Consider the following 19,438-nt stretch of genomic DNA (forward strand, 5'->3'; position numbering starts at 1 on the left):
GACTGAAGTGGAACTCCACTGCCTCTTTCACTTCCCCAGGATCTGGCCTAGAATGTTTAAAGGGAAACCGCACTGTAATATTAGAGATTTTAGTAAACAGAGAGTAAAATCAGGGAGCTCTTTAAAGATGTGTCTTCGCCTCAGTACAAAAGAACAAAAATTAAATAGTAGGACATGTCAGCAGTAGGGGGGCTGATACATCCCTGGTGTTGCCATTGTTTTATACAATACTCAAAAGTGTGCCAGGAGCTTTTGACTTGAGCGAAGTTATATTAGGGATGAATTTGGCTCAGGTAACGCAACTTGCTATAACACCTCCCTGGATGGGGGTTGAAACTGACACCTTTGGATCTATAAGCAAGAACCTCTTCTGCTTGAATTAAAGGGATGCAGCAGATCCTAAACATCTATACAGTTTAGCCAGCACAGGGGATAGAAATCCACTCTTCGTTGGGGGGGTTAGACTCATCATTGCAAAGCATGACAGAATCAGGAGACTTCCTCAGTCTTTGTCAGGGAAGTTTGGTTCTCTCCCCCCCCAATTTCTCTTTTAAAAGAAAAAATGATTTTTCATGCAGCAACAAAAAGCATTTTCCAACTGTTAAACCTCTCTGCACTTCTGTGGGGTGAATATTACTACCCCCATTGCACAGAGAGGGACGAACTGAAGCACAGAGAGAGAAAGCAACTCGTCCAAGGTCACACAGTGGGTTAGTTTGTGAAAGAGACAAATGTAGAACCCGGGAGCCTAGTGTTTCCCCGATCTTGTAGGATTTAAGTAACTCCCACTGAAGTCAATGGGAACTGATTGTGCCCTGCAGGAGGAGAAACCAGGAACCCTAACGTACAGCCCCGCCACTGCAATTCAAAGCAGCGGTAATACCCTTTGTTACAGAATGCCAGTCTCTAACTAGCAAAGGAGACTTCTTCTTGTTACTTGGTTCTCCTGCTCCTGCTGCAGGACAAGATGCCTTTGGAAGCTGAGACTGGAGAGCTCAAGCCATCTCTTTGGTCAGACTTTGGAGTTGGGACACCGACAAAAGGAGTTTGAGCTGTTTGTGCAGCTTTTAGAGAATCTTTTAATTATCAACAAAATGTTTGTGTTGTTTTCATTGTGTAGGCACGTCAGTTGATCCTCCAGAATGGTCTAAGCCTAAGTGACCTGGACAGGCACCCGGAGGTAAGGGAACTGTAGAAATGAAATCGCTTCTGGCAGGTGTGTTGAGATAACGCCCTCACCTTTTGGCTCTCGGGACCCGGGTTTGGATTGTGAGCTAGGGCACAGGTGGAAATGAGCCTGCTGTGTTTTAGTCCTAGTTTGCTCCCAGTGCAGAACCACAACCTGGCTAAGGGTCTGTGTTCAGGAGAGAGCCAGGGATGGACTAAAAGAGGGTGTGCAGGTTAGAGTGGAGATCTAGCACCTGAGCTGTAGGAAGCTTGTTCTGGCCGATTTGTTTGACCCCTCGATTTCATGAGCTCTAAATCCACTCCCTAATCCTGAACAAACACAAAATGAAGTAAACTAGAAGGGCCAGACATTGCATGTTGGAATTTGGCCAGGACTCAGGGTGCTAACAGCCACTCCCTGGGTGAAGGTTCAGTGGCACCGTTCGCAGCCCAGCCTCCCTGCCCCACGCTGCGTGTCAGTTCAGCACTGATCTGGAGTGAACAGTGCTAGCTGCTGGAGTCACCCCGCCACCACTTCCTGTAGTGGCTGTATTTTCCCTGGGAGTTTCCCATTCACACACTGTCCCTACTTGTCTAACAAGACTAAACCAGATCAGCAGCTTGCCATGGTGTGGTAGGTTATAGCTGGACTTGCTGGCTGCTTGCTGTTTATCTGTGGCTGTGTATCTCTGTGTAATTGTTTTCAAGAGACGCTTATATTGAGCCGTCTGGCCTTGAGTCTGTCCAGAGCTAGTTTTCGATGTACTCATCAAGCCTTCTAGAAATCGGTGATTGTTTCCAACAGTATTTTGGGTTCAGGCTGGTGTTGACTAGACTCTCCATGTAGCATCGGACCTCCTGCTGGCATTAGGATACTTTTCTGTGCAGTAAAACGTGGACAGCTCTTAGCGGATGCATGAGTTGTGGGGCTGAGTGCAGCTGTGCAGACAGCAGGTGCCTGCTTCATGCCGCCGTTCATGACCAGCACCTTTGTTTCCCAAGGTTTCCAAGCCATGTTTTCTTTTCCCACAGCTTGATGTCGCCATTGATGGAGCTGACGAAGTGGATTCTGACCTCAGTCTTATCAAAGGTGGCGGGTAAGCAATGCCTTCTTGTGTCTGCTTACAGCTGCAGTGCTGCAGCCAGGCTTAAACAAATAGATTAATCTACTGGTGTTGTTAGAAATGTTTCTGTTATGGTAGTATAGCTAAACTGAAATCAGGGCCCCACTGTGTGTAGTGCTGTCTAAAAACTTAGTGAGAGACAATCCCTGACCCGAAGAGTTTCTAATCCAATATCCAAAATGGAGTAGGGGGTGGGAGTAGGAGCAGCATCGGCATCTAGTGATACAAGCAGTGATTGCTTTGGGTTGTGGCTTTGCTAAAGTTCTTAATCCTTTCACGCAGATCAGTCAGGAGCAGATTTGTGTTTTTGGGATTCCATGTGAATTCAGTGCTTCGAAGGGTGCCAGGCTGACAACCCTGGGTATCCACACAGTAGGTATAGTAATATTGGCCTGTCCACCACTGTGCCTCACGCTGGGCCTGATTGGACCACCTGTAGAGGTTGAAAGAGTGCAGTCTTCTGTGTCATGGGTGTCTGTGCTAAGTCCCCCAGAGACTGTGTTTGTTAGTATGCTTGGCTGATTGCCATCTCCCCAGTGACCATGGCTATCAGTCTGGTACCTTTCACAAGCACTAACTTACATTAGGTTTATGGGAAGGGGAGGGGGTGAAACAACCTCCAGAATGAGTGGGGAGAATGTGAGGGATGCTGTCATCCCGTGGGCCCACCGAGCATGACAAGGCCAGTTTAATATGTTTACTTCTTAATTTTCTTCACAGAGGGTGCTTGACACAGGAAAAGATAGTAGCAGGCTATGCAAAATGCTTCGTCGTCGTTGCTGACTACAGGTAAAATATGTACTGCAGTTCATTCCCACAAGGTGGAAACAGAGGGCCAAATTCAGCCATAGCTAAATATGTGAGTTCATTCACTGAGTGAGCGCATTATTTTGCTTCCAACGCCATCAGTGGGCGCTTGGCCCTTGATGTCAATGGGAGCAGAACCAGGTCTAAGTAAGCCCAGCTCTACTGACACCTCATTAGTTGAATTTGACTTTTGTTTTTTAATTTGCAAAACCCCAGAGTTCCCAAATTGCAGAAAGTGCTCGCTTCAGAATTTATCTGGACCCATGCCTTTGGGAGTGGGTATGCCCAGCTGCCTTGCCAGCTTTCCAACTTGACTGGGCATCATCATCTGTTCTTGGGCTAACTTCCCCCTTTGCTTACATCTGTAGGATAATAGAAAATTAACCTGCAGTCTTTCTGCACAAGTGGCTGGGTGGTAACTGGATGAACTCCTGTGGCCTGTGCTATACAGGAGGTCAAGCTAGATGATCTAATGATCCCATCTGACTGTAAGACATATGAATCTGTTTCAAAAAAGGCTTAAGGGGGATTTGAATGGAGCACGAGGCTTTCTGCTGCTCCTCTGAATTTCCCCCTAAAGGACTTGGATATTGTGCCCTTTGGGGCTTTATATGTGAGTGTATTAATAATAATAATAATAATAATTATAATATTATTTATTATAATATTTTAGATGCTGTAATGTTAATATTAATCCTGTTTAAAACCAATTTCCTGTAGAAAAAATTCTAAGAACCTTGGGGAGCAATGGAAGAAGGGAATCCCCATTGAAGTCATCCCAATGGCTTACGTCCCAGTCATCAGAGCACTGACCAGGAAGTTTGGTGGCGCTGCTGAGCTGAGGATGGCTGTTCGTAAAGCGGTCAGTATGATCAAAGGTCTCTGAAGAAGGCCGCTCCCCCAGATGGGTGTACGTGGCGTGTGGCAAAACAGAAATGTGACGGATAATGTCTGTGCAAATATATGGTTTGTGCTTTTGACTATATATAAAAGAACAAAAAACCTCTTGGCCTAAATTTTCAAAAGTGACTAGTGACTTTGTGCATCTACTCTCTGAGCATTCCCTTCTGAAACTCAGGCCCCTTTACGGTGTTTCAAATAATACAGAAAAACACAATGAATGTTCCGTACGTTTCTGGAGACAACATTTTGTTTCAGAAAGTGGCGGAAGTGCCAAGGGGCACAGCCATTTCAGACTTGATTCTGACTAAGGGAGGAATGGGTTGTGAATCTGAAGGTTCCAGGCAATTTGGATGAAAGTGATCATGAAGTGATAGATTTCAGGATTCTAAGGAAAGAAAGGAATGAGAGCAGCAGAATAAGATCATTGGACTTCAAAAAAGCAGACTTGAACTAGCTTAGAGAACAGGTAGGCGAGGTCCCATGGGAAGGAAATCTCAGAGGGAAAAGGAGCTCTAGAGGGCTTACAGTTTCTCAGAGACAGTATTGAAGACACAACAGCAAACTATCCTGCTATGAAGGAAAGGTAGGAAGACTAGTAAGAGGCCAAGATGGCTTCATTAGGAGCTCTTTAAAGACCTGAAAATCAACAAAGAATCCTATAAAAAGTGAAAATATGAACAAATTGCTCAGAGGAGTACAAAAGAGTAGCACAAGTATGTAGGGACAAAATCAGAAAGGTTAAGGCACAAAATGAGTTACATCTAGCAAGAGACCTAAAAGGCAATAAGAAGATGTTATTTAAATACATTAGGAGCAAGAGAAAGCTGAAGGAAAGTGTCCATCCTCTGTTTAGTGAGGAAGGAGAGCTAATAACTGATGACATCAGGAAGACTGAGGTGTTTAATACCCATTTTGTTTCATTATTCACTAAAAAGATTAATGGTGACCAGATACTTAACACAATTAATATCAACAAAAAGGGAGAAGGAATAATAGGGAAGCCAAAATAGGGGGGAAAACAGGTTAAAGAATATTTAGATAAGTTAGATGTACTCAAATAGGCAGCGCCTGATGAAGTTCATCCTAGTGTAATTAAGGAACCCTCTGAGACAATTTTGCAATTGTTAGCAATTATCTTCGAGACCGTGTGGAGGACGGGTGAGGTCCCAGGGAATTACAGACCAGTCAACTTTATTTCAATGCCTGGAAAGGTACTGGAACAAATTATTAATCAATCAGTTTGTAAGCACTTAGCGGATAAAAGGGTAGTAAGGAATAGCCAGTATGAATTTGTCAAGAACAAATCATACCCAACCAAACTAATTTCCTTCTTTGACAGCATTACTGGCCTAGTGGTTAGGAAGGAAGCAGTAGACTAGATGTATCTTGATTTTAGTGAGGCTTTTGACACAGTCCCACATGACATTCTCATAAGCAAACTAGGGAAATGAGGTCTAGATGAAATCTCTGTAAGGTGGGTGCACAACTAGTTGAAATACCATAATCAAATAGTTATTGATGTTTTGCTGTCAAATGGGGAGGCCGCATCTAGTGGGGTCCCGTACTACTCAATATTTTCATTAATGACTTGGCTAATGGAGTGGAGAATATGGTTATAAAATTTGCAGATAACATCAAGCTAGGAGCAGTTGCAAGCACTTTGGAGGACAGGATTAGAATTCGAAATGACCTTGACAAAGTGGAGAACTGATCTGAATTCAGCAAGATGATATTCAGTAAAGCCAAGTGCAGAGTACTTCACTTTGGAAGGAAAAATCGGCAGCACAACTACAAAATGGGGTGTAATTGGCTAGGCAGTAGTACTGTTCATAGAATCATAGAATATCAGGGTTGGAAGGGACCTCAGGAGGTCATCTAGTCCAACCCCCTGCTCAAAGCAGGACCAATCCCCAATTTTTGCCCCAGATCCATAAATGACCCCGTCAAGGATTGAACTCACAACCCTGGGTTTAGCAGGCCAATGCTCAATCACTGAGCTATCCCTCCCTGTTGAAGAGGATCTGGGGGTTCTAATGGATCACAAACTGAATATGAATCAGCATGATGCAGTTGTGAAAAAGGCTAATATTCTGGGGTGTATTAACAGGAGTGTTGTATGTAATACGAGGTAACTGTCTGGCTCTACTCAACACTGGTGAGGCCTCAACTGGAGTACTGTGTCCAGTCCTGGGCACCACACTTTAAAAAAATATGTGGACAAATTGGAGAGAGTCGAGAGGAGAGCAGTACAGATGGTAGAAGGTTTATAAAAGCTCACCTCTGAGGAAAGGTTAAAGAAACTAGGTATGTTTAGTCTTGAGAAAAGAAGACTGAGGGAGGGACCCTGATAAGTCTTCACATATATGAAAGGCTGTGATCAAGAGCTTGGTGGTCATTTGTTCTCCATGCCCACTGAAGGTATCAAGAAGTAACGGGCTTAATCTGCAGCAAGGGAGAGTTAGGTTCGATGGTATGAAAACTTCCTAACGATGAGGGTTGTTAAGTGCTGGAACAGGCTTCTAAGGGATGTTGTGGAGCTCCCGTCATGGGAGGTTTTTAAGAACAGGTTGGGCAAACACCTGTCCGGAACAGTGTAGAGTTACATAGTCCTGCCTTCATGCAGGAGGCTGGTCTTGATGATCTTTGGAGGTGCCTTCCAGCCTTACGTTTTTACATTCTAAATTGGGCACCTGGAAAGGGAGGTACGTAAAAATCTTGAAGATGTAAGTCCCTATTTTTACCTTTGCAGAAATCTGTTTCTTTAAGTACTTTTATCCCCGTTGTACAGATGGGGGAGTTGAGGCACTGAGAGGCCTGGCCCAGGATCACACAGGAAGTCTGTGATGGAGCAGGGCATTGAACATAGGTCTCCCAAGTTCCAGACTAATGCACTAACCCTTGTAGTCTCCTTCTTCTCTACCTCTCTGCTGGGAGGACCGAGATTATATGTGGTGGTAGTTAAATTTTATTCTAGGTGTATTAGGAAGAAGCTTGCTGTTACCAAAATACAGTAAAAAAAATCTTTCTCTGACAGCCATAGGTTAATAACATCATCCTGGCCACAATCCTGGGAGATCCTAGGTTTTGATCATGGGGCTAATGCATCCATGAGGAATGTTACTCATGGGTGTAGTATTGCTCTGAAGGGCCTAATCTAGTCTCAGATGAAGGCGATAGGAGTCCTTCCACTGGCTGAGTAGGCTATGGATTAGGCTCTCGGTTTTGTATTGTTCTGTGACTTTTGAGTTGTATCCATCTTCTTATGGTGTATATGAGTGACAAGATCCCAGAGAGCACTGATGAGGAATTGCTTAGCGGTTAGGGTTCAGGAAGGTCAGGTATGGCTGGTGTGTCTCTCTTCACCTTCAGGCCAAGCAGGGTCTCTCAGCCCTGGTGGGAACATGGTGATGAAGAGGTTTAATGTCCTCTGTCTGTATCCTTTCATAGACTGCAGATGTCCTCACAGCCACTCTCCAAAGCAGTAAACTAGAAAGGACCATTAGGCATGCAGTAACTCTCCACGGTTAGTCTATTGCTAAGAAATTAAGACTGTATTGGAATGTTTTGCTCTCCTTTGCTGGTCAGAACTCCTCATGCTGATCTTCTCCAAGAGTAAAGTAACGTCACAAGACTTGTATCCTCATCTGTTTGTTTGAAAAATCAACCTTTGAGACGTAGCTATTATCTCACTCTTTCAGACAACCAGCTGAGTTCTGTTGAAACCAGATTTTCTGACAGTGGATATGACAGTCAGCTCTGCCTGTTGCCATACAGACAAATCTTTACATATTGAGAAATAAATGTTTCCAAGTGGCGTGCTGAGAGTTCTACCATGTGACTTTCCTTTGATGTTTGTGGTGCTAAATCCACATGTCTCTCTACAAAGCACTTTGAAAAATCCCCCTCTAGTTTTTAACACTTACCTTATGGGGAAACTCAGAATAATGACTTTGAATATTCAGTTCCATAGGATTCTTTGCATAAGGGATTGCACAGCTTTCCGCTCTAATATGCAGCTTCTTTGACTTTCTCAGCTGTGATGTATCTATAGAAATCCAGTGGACAGGAGCACCCTGGCGATGCTAGTACTATTTTCATAAGACTGCTAAGAGATGAATTTCCAAAGTACTTTGTTCATACGGCATTTTGGTTAATCTCTGCCAGGGCTTCCCGGAGGGTCCCCGGCCCCATTCAGGGCTCTGGGCTTCAGCTGCAGGTCGGGCTGTGTGTGTGTGTGGGGGGACGGACGGTGGCGGCAGCTTCAGTCCCACCGCGGGGGCGTGAGGCTTCAGCCCCTCAGTGGGTGCCCCAGGGCTTTTGTGGGCTTGAAAATATTTACTGGCTCTGCTCTGGATGGCTCCAGCTGAATTTAAGCCCTGATCTGTGCCAAACTCCTAGGGTCTACCATTGACTCAACTGTGCCACTCTGGGAATATCACCTATCTTCTTTGGTCCTCTCTTTCTTCATCTGTAAAATACTTGCCTACTTAACAGGTGCTTTGTGAGAAGTAGTGAGTGAGGATTAAAAGAGCAATATAGTGCTTAATATCATGTATTGTTTCCTGTTCGGCCTGATCTGTTCTCCAGTATTTGGTGCCTTGCAGGCTTGTTTCCATTAGGATGAGAAATTGTGAGATGAGGCAGGTCTATTCTTGAAGTCATCTTGTTTGTGGACATTTCTTGTAAATAAAGTCCTGTTACCCTGAACACAGCAGCAGGTGGTGTCCTTTGGAATGCCCAAGTCAGCTGCTCCAAAGAGCTCTGTGCCCAAGAAGATCTGTCCATCTTCTTCCTCTCAGGATCACACTTCTCCTGCAAACCAAGATGTTAGCACCCATGTTTGCAAACAGGGCAACCCCTCCACAAGGGTTAGCACTGACACGTCATGAGGTCTAGTGCCACAGCCCCTCGCTGTTTTCACTACATGAAGGGACTTATTTGCTCTTTCTGTTGGGCCGGAGAAAGTAGTCGGCGTGTCCGTTGGCCTTAGTGAAGGGATTATCCGTGGCTCCAAGACTCCTCTCATGGTCGCCATTAGCACCTTTTGGTATAAGTATTAGAAGTAGTGGGGGTGTTTTGCATTGAAGCTCTTCTAACGGCCAAGGACAGACTCTTTTAGGGTACCGAAATGGGTTACTCTATGAAAAGCATCCCCTTATCATGCTTAAATTGGTTAATTAAGGGCTGTGTCTTCCAGCCTCTGTGTAGAATATGACTAAATGCCGTGTGTGTAGTAGCAGTTTATTCTTGCACTGCTGAAGCCAGTAGGGATTTTGCCATTGACTGCAGTGGGAGCAGGTTCATCTCACAAGTACATACATTTTTAGTCCCACATTCACCAAGGCGTCTAGGTGCTTTCCATAGTCCACAGACCCACATGCTTTGATATAAACTGGATAGCTCTGTGTGTGTGTTTTGTTGTTGTCATCCTCCCCACCTGGTGCAAAACAGTGAGTGGGGCAGTGACACAGTTGAATAACAGCAAGTTTCTTTATTTCGTATGTTCTGTTTGAGACATTTATTTCTAGTGGAGAGCTGTGTGGGCAGCCAATTTTGTGCCTGAGTTTAAAAAAAAAAAAAATCCTTACAAGATAGTTAACAGCTCATCTTTTTGCCTAGGGTCCCGTGGTGACAGACAATGGGAATTTCATATTGGACTGGAAGTTTGACAAGGTCCACAAGTGGAATGAAGTGAACACAGCTATAAAAATGATACCAGGTAATCTCTCAGATTAAAAAATCCCTGAGTTCCTGAGGTCTGGTCTACATTGGAAATAAGGCATCAGGGGTTAACAGTGAAAGTAATGAACCATTGGAACAATTTACCAAGGGTCACGGTGGACTCTCCATCACTGACAATTTTGAAATCAAAATTGGATGTTTATTTTTATTTGTTCGTTCGTTTCTTTTTTTAAAGATCTGTTCTAGGAATTACTTTGGGGAAGTTCTTTGGCAAGTGTAATGCAGGAGGTCAGACAAGATGATCACAATGGTCCCTTCCAGCCTTCGAATCTATGAGTCCATGAAGTTATACTGGTATAACTCTTTTGGTTAGGGATGGTATAATTTGCTTCCTGAACTGGAATAAGTTATCCTGGCATAAGCGTACGTATCCTGGTGTAAAACTGTGTATACCCTGGATGGGATTTTGTCACTTTAACTATCCCAATATAGTTAAAACAGCAAAACTTTCTAGTCCAGATGAGTCCTAAGATCCTAATTCAGTGAGATACATAAACCCTTGTCTAAATTTTAAGCATGGAAATACCATGGTGCTACTCGCATGCTTAAAGTTAGCAAATGCTTGAGTATCTTGAGTGGTCAGATGTCAATTACATTGGTGTCCATCGATGCCATTGACTTTACACCACTGTAACTTCATTAGGAGAACTAGATCCTAGTCTTTTTCAAATGCTCTTTGTGCTGCTTCAGGTAGGAGCTCCTCATCGCAGCGTTGATGGATTTCTTGGGCTGGGATTTTTCAAAAGCATCGAAGCCCCATTGAGAGATGGGGTGATTTGTGCCCCTAAGTGGGCTTTTCTGCATGCATGCAGTAGGGCTCTAACTTCACCAGGGTCGTTCCAGTGGTCCAATCCCCCTAGGGCAGAAGCAGTTCGTACCAGTGTAAAGGTGCTTGTACCAGTGTAGCTATTCCCATGCAGAAGGGAATAAGCTGTGCCAGTGTAATAGTCTCCATGCTGGGGGCTGCACTGGTAAAACTATTGGTAAAAGAATCTCATCCCAACCGACACAGTTATACAGATACAAAATCTATCTAGACCCGGTCACTTTTAGGTGCTTTTAAAAAAAAAAATCTCACCCTTATTTTTATAAAGGTTTACAGTGGCCAAGAAGTCACAAGTGGGGCTGTCCTGTGTAGGGTACGTCTGCATAGCAGCTGGGGAGTGTGATTGCCAGCTCTGGTAGACATACACACGCTAGTTTGGGAAACGTGGCCCTGTGGCCGTGGCGGTGTGGGCTAGCTGCCAGGGTACGATCCCGTCTAAGATCATAGGTACACACTCCGGCATCTCGTCTGAGTCGCCGCTGTGCTGCCAGAGCCACAGTCCTTCTCTTAGCGTATGTCTATTCTACCCGCCGGATCGGCAGGCAGCGGTCGATCCAGCGGGGGTCGATTTATCGCGTCTAGTCGAGACGCGATAAATCGACCCCCGAGCGCTCTCCCGTCGACTCCTGTACTCCACTGCCACGAGAGGCCCTGGCGGAGTCAACTGGGGAGCGGCAGCCGTCGACTCACCGCAGTGAAGATGCTGCGGTGAGTTGGTCTAAGTACATCGACTTCAGCTACGTTATTCACATAGCCAGAGTTGCATAACTCTGATTCCCTGCCCCGGTGTAGACCAGGCCTTAGTGCGCTAGCTCGATCAAAGCTAGCCCCTGCACATCTGCATGAGCTGGGAATTCCACTTCCCATCTGCAGTGCAGACATGGCCATAGAGCTTCGGGCAGTGATTTAATTTTGGGAAGAGAATTTTTTTTTTTTTTTAACCTTTGTATATCTCAAAAAGGGGTTAGTCAGATGAGCTTTTGTTGGTCAAATAAAATAAAACAGAAAACTTCTATATTTCAACTCCCAGTAAGAAGGTCGACTGCTTTTACCTCTGACTTAAATTACACTTATTAAAAAAAAAAAAAAGGTGATCTCTGTAGTTCTGAGATCATCCACCAGGTGGCAGCATTGTTTCATTCATCTTTTCAGAACAAACTTTGTCTGAGATGGTACACAAGTAATTTAAACTCGATTCTGCAGCCCTACTCTTTATGTGTGTCATATTTGTGAGGAAACGTGCTGTGCAGAGATGCTAGCCCTCCCTAATTTTCCATAATCTTCCCGGTTTTACGTGTAATTACAAAATTCGTAATTCAGGCTTAAATCAACTAATTTTGCAAGTACGCGCGTATTTCATAGAATAGAATATCAGGGTTGGAAGGGACCTCAGGAGATCATCTAGTCCAACCCCCTGCTCAAAGCAGGACCAATCCCCAATTTCTTGTGTGCGCGCGTGCATACGGGTCACTCACCACCACTGAGGTCCGAGGAGCACAGTGAACAGTGCCGCCGTGGCTGGGGGAGCTCTTCACCACCTTGTGGCACATACGCAAACTGCGCAGTGAGGCTCTGATAGGAGGCGAGCCATGTTGAAGGGGTTGGGGTCTGCTGGGTTCACTGCCCAAGCCACAGGCTGTTCTTGCTCTTGCTGCCCCCTTGCTCTTGCTGCCCCAGGTGGGCCCTGCTGGACAACGCTAATGCGCGCTGAGTAACGAGTGCGCTCCAGCAGGGTCTGCCCGGGGCAGTTAGAGCATAACACACAGCCTGTGTCTTGAGCGGTGAATCCAGCAGTGCCCCAAGCCCCACTGACCATCACTGCGGCTTGTCTCCTGTCACACCATCACTGCGCAGTCTTGGGGAGAGGAGAATCCAGAGGGGCAGGAGGACACAACAGAGGAAGAGAGCAGGAGTGTGACAGAGGAGGAAGATCATCTTGGGAAGAAGGTTCAGGCCCAGAACTGGCCAAGGTAACTAAAAGCCCTAAGCAGCATAGGAGGGCAACTTTCCTTGGTCCAGACCTTCCCTTCTCCCTCTTCGGCGGTGGGATCAAGGGTGCAATGAGGGGTGGTGCAGGGCATCCAGGCCTCCCCGTTGGCCATAGACTGGGGGGTGGAGGGAGAGGTCCTGTTTACTCTCACATGTGCAGAAGTGCATCTAAAATGCAGCCCAAGTGGTCAAGGTGCTATCCCCAAGCCCCTGTCTGTATTTGGCTTCACACCTTTGGCATTTGCTGATGATCCAAGCAACGTCACTGATTTTTTCCATAAACATTCCTAAAAGTCTCAGAGCAAAGTTGGCAGCTCTGCACAGGAGTAAGGACAACTGAGCATCAGGTTGGCCAAAAAACCGGCCCTTACGGATTAAAACCTCTCAGCAGAGTTTATATTTTATTTAAAAGAAAATACTAAGTATTCCTGGGTGCAGTTCTTCATCATATGGGTGTTTTCTCCACGTTAAACAGTGTCCACAGTCTTGCAGTGTGTTGTGCATGGGCCAGTGTAACAACCTGCCTGCTGGCCCTGTATTGTAGCCTTGGGGCCTTACCCAGGAAGCGTGTGGTAATGAAATGGGGTATTCTGGAAGAGGTATGAGGTTACTCGATTCCTAATTGATGTTTGCTGTTGAAACCCTTAATGGCAACAAAATCATGGTGTCTTGCATTTCATAACCCTTTTTCTTCCCAAAGCAAAATTAAACTGGTGTACAAATTACGGCATCACTTCCACAGGCCACTGAATGGAGCCCGCTCTAGAGGAAGATGTGTCAGCTGTTGTACATAGCATTGCTGGGTGCTGTTAAACAATGTAAGGCAGGAGATGAAAAGGGCGCTACAGGGGAATTTCTATTGTGGATTACTGGCATTTGGTCACGGTGTCAGTGTTAACACTTCTCCAGCCATAAAGAATGCATCTGACTTTCAGTGCCACAAGTGAACATGACTCTGTTCAGAGACCATTTAAATACATGCCGCTCATTTCATTTCGTGTTGGGATGAGCACAGCAGTGTCATTCGGGAACAGGAGTCTGGAGGCCTGTTGTAACAAATACAGCTTTCGCTATTTCGCTGCATAATGCAACTGGTCGCCAGGTGATTTTGTTTCAGATACTTTTCCATATTTAACACCAGAAGAGACCATTAAATCATCTAGTCTGATTTCTTGCATACCACAGGCCAGGGAATTTCATCTAGCTCCTCCTGTATTGCGCCCAGTAACTTGCCTTTTAAATCAAGGAGGGGGAAATTAAATCTTGGTCATATCGTTTAAACCCTGTGTACCACTCTGCACAATTTTCTCTATTGTTATTTCCTCCCTAAAGCCCTGATTGAGCAGGGTACTTAGCATGGCTCTAGCTGTAAGGGTACGAGCAGTCCTGTTGCCGTCAGTGATCTTACTCATGCTAAAAGTGAGGCTTGTGCTTACGTACTTTGCTGACTCAGGGCCTATGGACGTATCTACATCAGAGGTGGTGGTGGTGAGAATCATTGGTTGCTGCTCGTGGACTCGGTAGCAGTTCTGTTGAGGGAGGGGGGGATCTCTGTAAAGGGGCCACTCACCGGTTTATTTTTCGTGCTCTGAACCATTATAAATGATCTGATCTCACCCCTCCTAAGAGTCTCACACCTTGTTGTGGCAGACTTGTGGGGAAAACCCCAGACGCCCCTTCCCCCTGAAGTAATTGGCTCTGGGGCATAAGAACGGCCATACTGGGTCAGACCAAAGGTCCATCTAGCCCAGTATCCTGTCTTCTGACAGTGGCTAATGCTAGGTGCCCCAGAGGGAATGAACAGTGATCAATTCCCTGTCTCCCATTCCCAGCTTCTGGCAAACAGAGGCTATGGACACCATCCCTGCCCATCCTGGCTAATAGCCATTGATGGACCTATCCTCCATGACTTTATCTAGTTCTTTTTTGAACCTTGTTATGGTCTTGGCCTTCACAACATCCTCTGGCAATCCACAGGTTGACTATGTGTTGTGTGAAGAAATACTTCCTTTTGTTTGTTTTAAATCTGCTGCCTATTAATTTCATTTGATGGCCCCTAGTTCTTGTGTTTCTGAGAAGCAGTAAACACTTCCTTATTTACTTTCTCCACACAAGTCATGATTTTGTAGACCTCTATCATATCCCCCCTTTAGTTGTCTTTTTTCCAAGTTTAAAAGTGCCAATCTTATTAATCTCGCCGCATATGGAAGCTGTTCCATACCCCTAATCACTTTTGTTGTCCTTTTCTGAACCTTTTCCAATTCCAGTATATTCCAGGTGAGTTTGGCCATTTGCTGCTCCATAGATGGTGTGAGACCCAGGCTAGCACTGGATTATGAAAGCATCAGGGGCCACCTGCTAGTGCAAAAACCTGCCTCTGCTGTGAGGCCTGGAGCAGAAAGCGATGATGAAACCTGGCCCCTCTTAGTGTTTGCAGGAATCACAGTCTGAGGGCCTAATCCTTCGTCTCCTAGTGATTACACCTGTCGTACCAAAGTGGCTTTTTGCTAATCTGGTTCCTAGCCCAGCTTTGCGTGGAGGAGCTCCACATTGTGACATCTGACCCAGCCCTGCAGTCTGCCCAAACCACTGCAGCTTAAATAGCCTCCCTGTACTGCTTGGACTTTGTGTGATGTCCTTCCTCCACCTCCAAGAATATCTCCATTGGCTTCTCCGCTTCTGCCTTAAGCATAAGACTGTTGTCCTTGCTTCAGTGCCCTGCACTACTCTGCCACCTTATATTTCTGTCCCCCCCACACTTCCCTTTGTAGTCTTGTCTCACTCTCACCTTCCTGCCTCTTCCGATGTTCCCCTGCACCTAGAACTCCCTGGCAAAACGGGGGAGCCACCTCCTTAAAGCTAAGCCATAGGTGGATCTTACCCCACCTTAATGAAAAGCTGCCCTGCTCCGCGAGCCTCCCCTTCTCATCCAGGGTACTGGAATCGTTCTGTTCTGATCCTGCGAGGTGCAGGGCACCCTTAGTTTCGCCGCCGGGGAATCTCGTAGGATTGGATTTTGGACTGGAAAGCACCAGGTGGCAGGGGCAATGTCAGCGCAGTCAGCATGAAAGATCTGGAAGTGAATTATACGCCTGTATCTGCTCCCTGTAACTTGCTGTACATGGATCAACTGTATTGTTTTATTACAGTTAAAAATAATGGGTGAAATCCTGCGCCCCTTGATGTCCCTGGCAAAACTCTCATTGAGTCCAGCGGGGATAGGATGCCACCCGGTGTCTTGACGTTCACCATTCCACTGTGTCTGAATATATTTTTCTGTGCTGGCTTCCAGCAGCCAGTTGATATCAGCCTTGAGCCCCAGGCAGCCATGCTAGTAAAACGAATCTAAATTAACTGGTGAAAGTTGCCATGTGTCACTTTCTAGAGTTGCACAGCAGGGACCTGCCGGTTTCACGTGCAGCTCGTGAAAACCCTGTGCCATTTGTCGCTGTTGTGACAGTGAGTCCTTTATTTTCTGTTCTGAAACGTGCCCCGCTGCAAAGAGGGTGGTCGCTTGTAAGGTAGAAGAGGAAGAGAAACAGAGCCATCAAGACGTGCATTCTCATCCAAAGCTCCCACTGATAGTACTGCTGCCACGCTTGTCCTCCCTTCCCTTGTATATCTCACTCCTGCTGTTATGTGTAAGCTTGGTGTGTGTTTGTGCAATGCTTGCTTCAGGCCATGGTGCTTACTGACTGCTGTGGGGCTACTTGCTTAGCCCCCCCGATCCTTCTGAAGGCCACAGAGCTGGATTCCTGCACGGAGAACCACTGGCTTTAGCGGGGCTCTCCATGGGTGCAGATGTCCTCTTGCACTGAGCTGGTTGCAAAGTCAGGGTGTTAGCAAGTACTTCACTCTATGTTCTCTTCATACCCATAAGAACGATCATTCCAGATCAGCTCAATGGTCTATCTAGTCCAGCGTCCCTCCTTAACAGTGGCCAGTATCGCTGCTCCAGCGGGTGGTGTAAGAAATCCTGTAGTGGGGAATTCTGGGATAATCTGCCTATAGGGAAACTTTTCTTAACCCTTTCTTCCCCCCATCAAATTCTAGGTTGGCTTATGTCCGGAAGCATAAATGTCATAAGCTTGTCAGGACAGAGACTGATTTTGTAAAGCCATAGTGGACTTTGAGGCCCAGGTCCTCAAATGTATTTAGATGTGTAAGTCCTTTTGAAATCAATTGGAGTTAGATGCCTAAATACCTTCTGAGCCTCTGGCCTGAATGCCTGATCAGTAATACAGTCCCTAATTCTAGAGGATTAAAGCAGCCGGGGTAAGCCTGGCAGATAAGAGATGGTTTGAGCCCTAACCTGTGTGTGAATGTTCTCTTCCCAGGAGTGGTGGAGACAGGTCTCTTCATCAACATGGCCGACGTGGTTTACTTTGGCATGGAAGATGGTTCTGTCAGCGCCCGTGAGAAACTGGCCCTCTGACACAGTCCAGCCACACGATGCTCCCTGCCTTCCAAACAGCGGTCGTAATGGTGCCAACCTGACACATTGCCTTAACGAGCGGCTGGTCAGTCGCAAAGGTTGGGGCAGAAGGTCTTTCGGGATCCGCTGACGTGCTACTGAATGTCTTTTTTAAAAACTATATTCTCTATTTTTTATTGTTCAGGAACGCTTGTCATTTTTTTTAAAAAAAAGAGTCACTTGAATAGAAGTTGCTTTTAACATTTTTATTTTGTTTTATAAGAAGCATTTACCAAAAAAGGACACATCTTACAGAACTTGAACCCTCTGGTTGCTCTGACAGCGTCTTGTTGCGGGGAGAAAGGTGATCACAATGTATTATTTTTATTTAGTTTGCTGGGAGGAAAAATTAAAGATGCAGCATGTAAAACCAGGGCATATCCAGTTGGGACCTGCTGATGCCTTATTGGAACCTTTTGGTTCTGTATTTTCTCCCCTTTGGTTTTTTTACATCATGGTTTTTAATAGTACAGAATGCCTAGTTATTCTGCATGGGTAAAATTTACCTACTGTGCAGAGGATCAGGACAGAAGTGTTGCATGGGCTTTTTCTGGCCCTTTGCACAGGAGTGAATTTCATCCTTTGGGCCAAACGCTGCTCTGTTAAACCAGTGTCAATCCACAGTAACTCCCATCAAGGTTAATTTCAATCAGTGAAGTTACTCCAGATTGACATCCTTGTAAACAAGAGCAGAATTGGGGCCTGGATCAAGTTTACAGAAGTGTATTGGAGAAGCTTTCAACAATGTCTAGTACCTTAGCGGCAAATCATTTGGTTAGGAAGACAATTTATCACACCTCACAGCTGGGTTGATTCATGGGAGGATAGATCGGAAAGCAAAGGAATATTGAGTCTTCCTGCCTGGACTGGATACAAATGTAGCAGGAGGACAAGGCAATCATCTGAAGTATCCTATTCCTCCTATAGGTGCTTTGCATGTTACGGTGTCAAAAACGTGAGTCATCACTTTGTATGTTATGGGCTCTGAAATAAAGAGCTGTAATGCCAGGTTTTTGACTGTTCTGATTCTCTTTTACGATGAAATATTTAATACCTGATGGGACAGAACCTCAGTTGGTGTAAATCATCTTCACTAGAGCTATGACTCTTTCCACTTGCCGAGGATCTGCCCCGATTTGGGTAGCTTAAGGCCTTATGTGGGATTTAAATGGGGCTTAGGCTTTGTGCCGGCTCTCTGTACAAGGGTGAATTTCACCCACACTGAGTGCACCAGTTCACATTTGATTTCCTCTTTGATCTTATCAAAATATTTTGTTTTGCTGTCACCCAAGTGTCTGAACAACACCTGTTAAACTGCAGCACTTGCATGCAAATTCTATGAAACTGAGTGAGAATTTGCATCTGTGTCTAAAAACGGCACGTGTGAGTAAGATGTTATTCCCTTTTTGCAAAAAAGGTTATTTTGGTTATCTGAAACCTCCTCCTCCCTGCAGACGTGTCCTGTCAGGTCTAAAACTGCCCCATAGTTTTATACCAAGATGGCCTGCGATAGAGCATTTCCAATAGAGTGATTATGATGGAACATTGTGGTAAGAAACAGTTTGTAAGATACTATCACAGCAGCCTAGACTAGGAACATGGAGCCAGAGAGACGTTGTTTCAGATTGATCGAGTGAAATTTTCAGACTCTTCATCCCTTTATTTTCTATAACATCATAGTAGAATGAACAATAAAGCAAAACTAATTTAATTCCCACACAGGATTCTGTCTTGTTGCACACTGTGCTTTCCAAAAAGAGGCGTTTTTTTGGGTAGGGAGGGACAATTCCTGTTTTCTGCATATTTTGATTTCCCTAAAACAAATGGCCATGTCACCAAAATAAATCATTGGGCCCTCGTATTTCACCGTGAGCTTGATCAATGAGTCCAATGGGAGGATGCAGTAGCAGGCATCATGTGCTTGTTCACCCTCACATTTCTAATAATATCTGGATGTTTTCTTTGTGTGTGTGTGGGGGGGGAAGGGGAGCAGGTGGTGGAAGCAAGTGTAATAACACTTTATTATAATTATATAGCACATTACAACTGAGGATGTCCTCTGCCTGACCCTGTGTGCACGGTTACTGTCTGGGTGTGGAATAAGCCATGATACCGCATATCTCATTAGCAGCAGGCCCTACTGGATTAAGGAGACAATGTTACAGACATAACTCTGACTCCCCTTGCTGTGGTCAGGTAACTGGCTGTATTCAGTGTTTCTTGTGTTTACCGTCTCTGTGCTGTAGTAATGGGGTTTGTTTTAGTTTACACACTTGGACACTTTCTGTGTATGGAGCTCAAAATGCAGAGCCACGTATTCCCAGACTGTAAATGCATGAGACACTACTAGGGATTTGCCAGAGAAAGGCAGAGCAGTGGTCCACCACGTCCAGTAAATAACCCCTG

At 45.4% G+C, this 19,438-nt stretch overlaps 1 protein-coding gene across 1 annotated transcript in view; it reads left to right on the plus strand.

The window, feature by feature from the left end:
• Positions 1 to 18,749, plus strand: part of RPIA (ribose 5-phosphate isomerase A) — a 33,684-nt gene extending 14,935 nt beyond the window's left edge. Inside the window, exons 4-9 of the mRNA XM_037898315.2 lie at positions 1,121 to 1,180; positions 2,200 to 2,264; positions 3,012 to 3,080; positions 3,819 to 3,960; positions 9,621 to 9,720; positions 16,896 to 18,749. Of these exons, the coding sequence (XP_037754243.1) occupies positions 1,121 to 1,180; positions 2,200 to 2,264; positions 3,012 to 3,080; positions 3,819 to 3,960; positions 9,621 to 9,720; positions 16,896 to 16,993 (534 nt within the window). The 3' untranslated portion in view covers positions 16,994 to 18,749. The remainder of the gene's footprint in view (positions 1 to 1,120; positions 1,181 to 2,199; positions 2,265 to 3,011; positions 3,081 to 3,818; positions 3,961 to 9,620; positions 9,721 to 16,895) is intronic.
• The last annotated feature ends 689 nt before the right edge of the window (positions 18,750 to 19,438 follow it).

The sequence above is a fragment of the Chelonia mydas genome, chromosome 4 (genome assembly GCF_015237465.2).
Source record: "Chelonia mydas isolate rCheMyd1 chromosome 4, rCheMyd1.pri.v2, whole genome shotgun sequence".
In the NCBI taxonomy this organism is placed as follows: Eukaryota; Metazoa; Chordata; order Testudines; family Cheloniidae; genus Chelonia; species Chelonia mydas.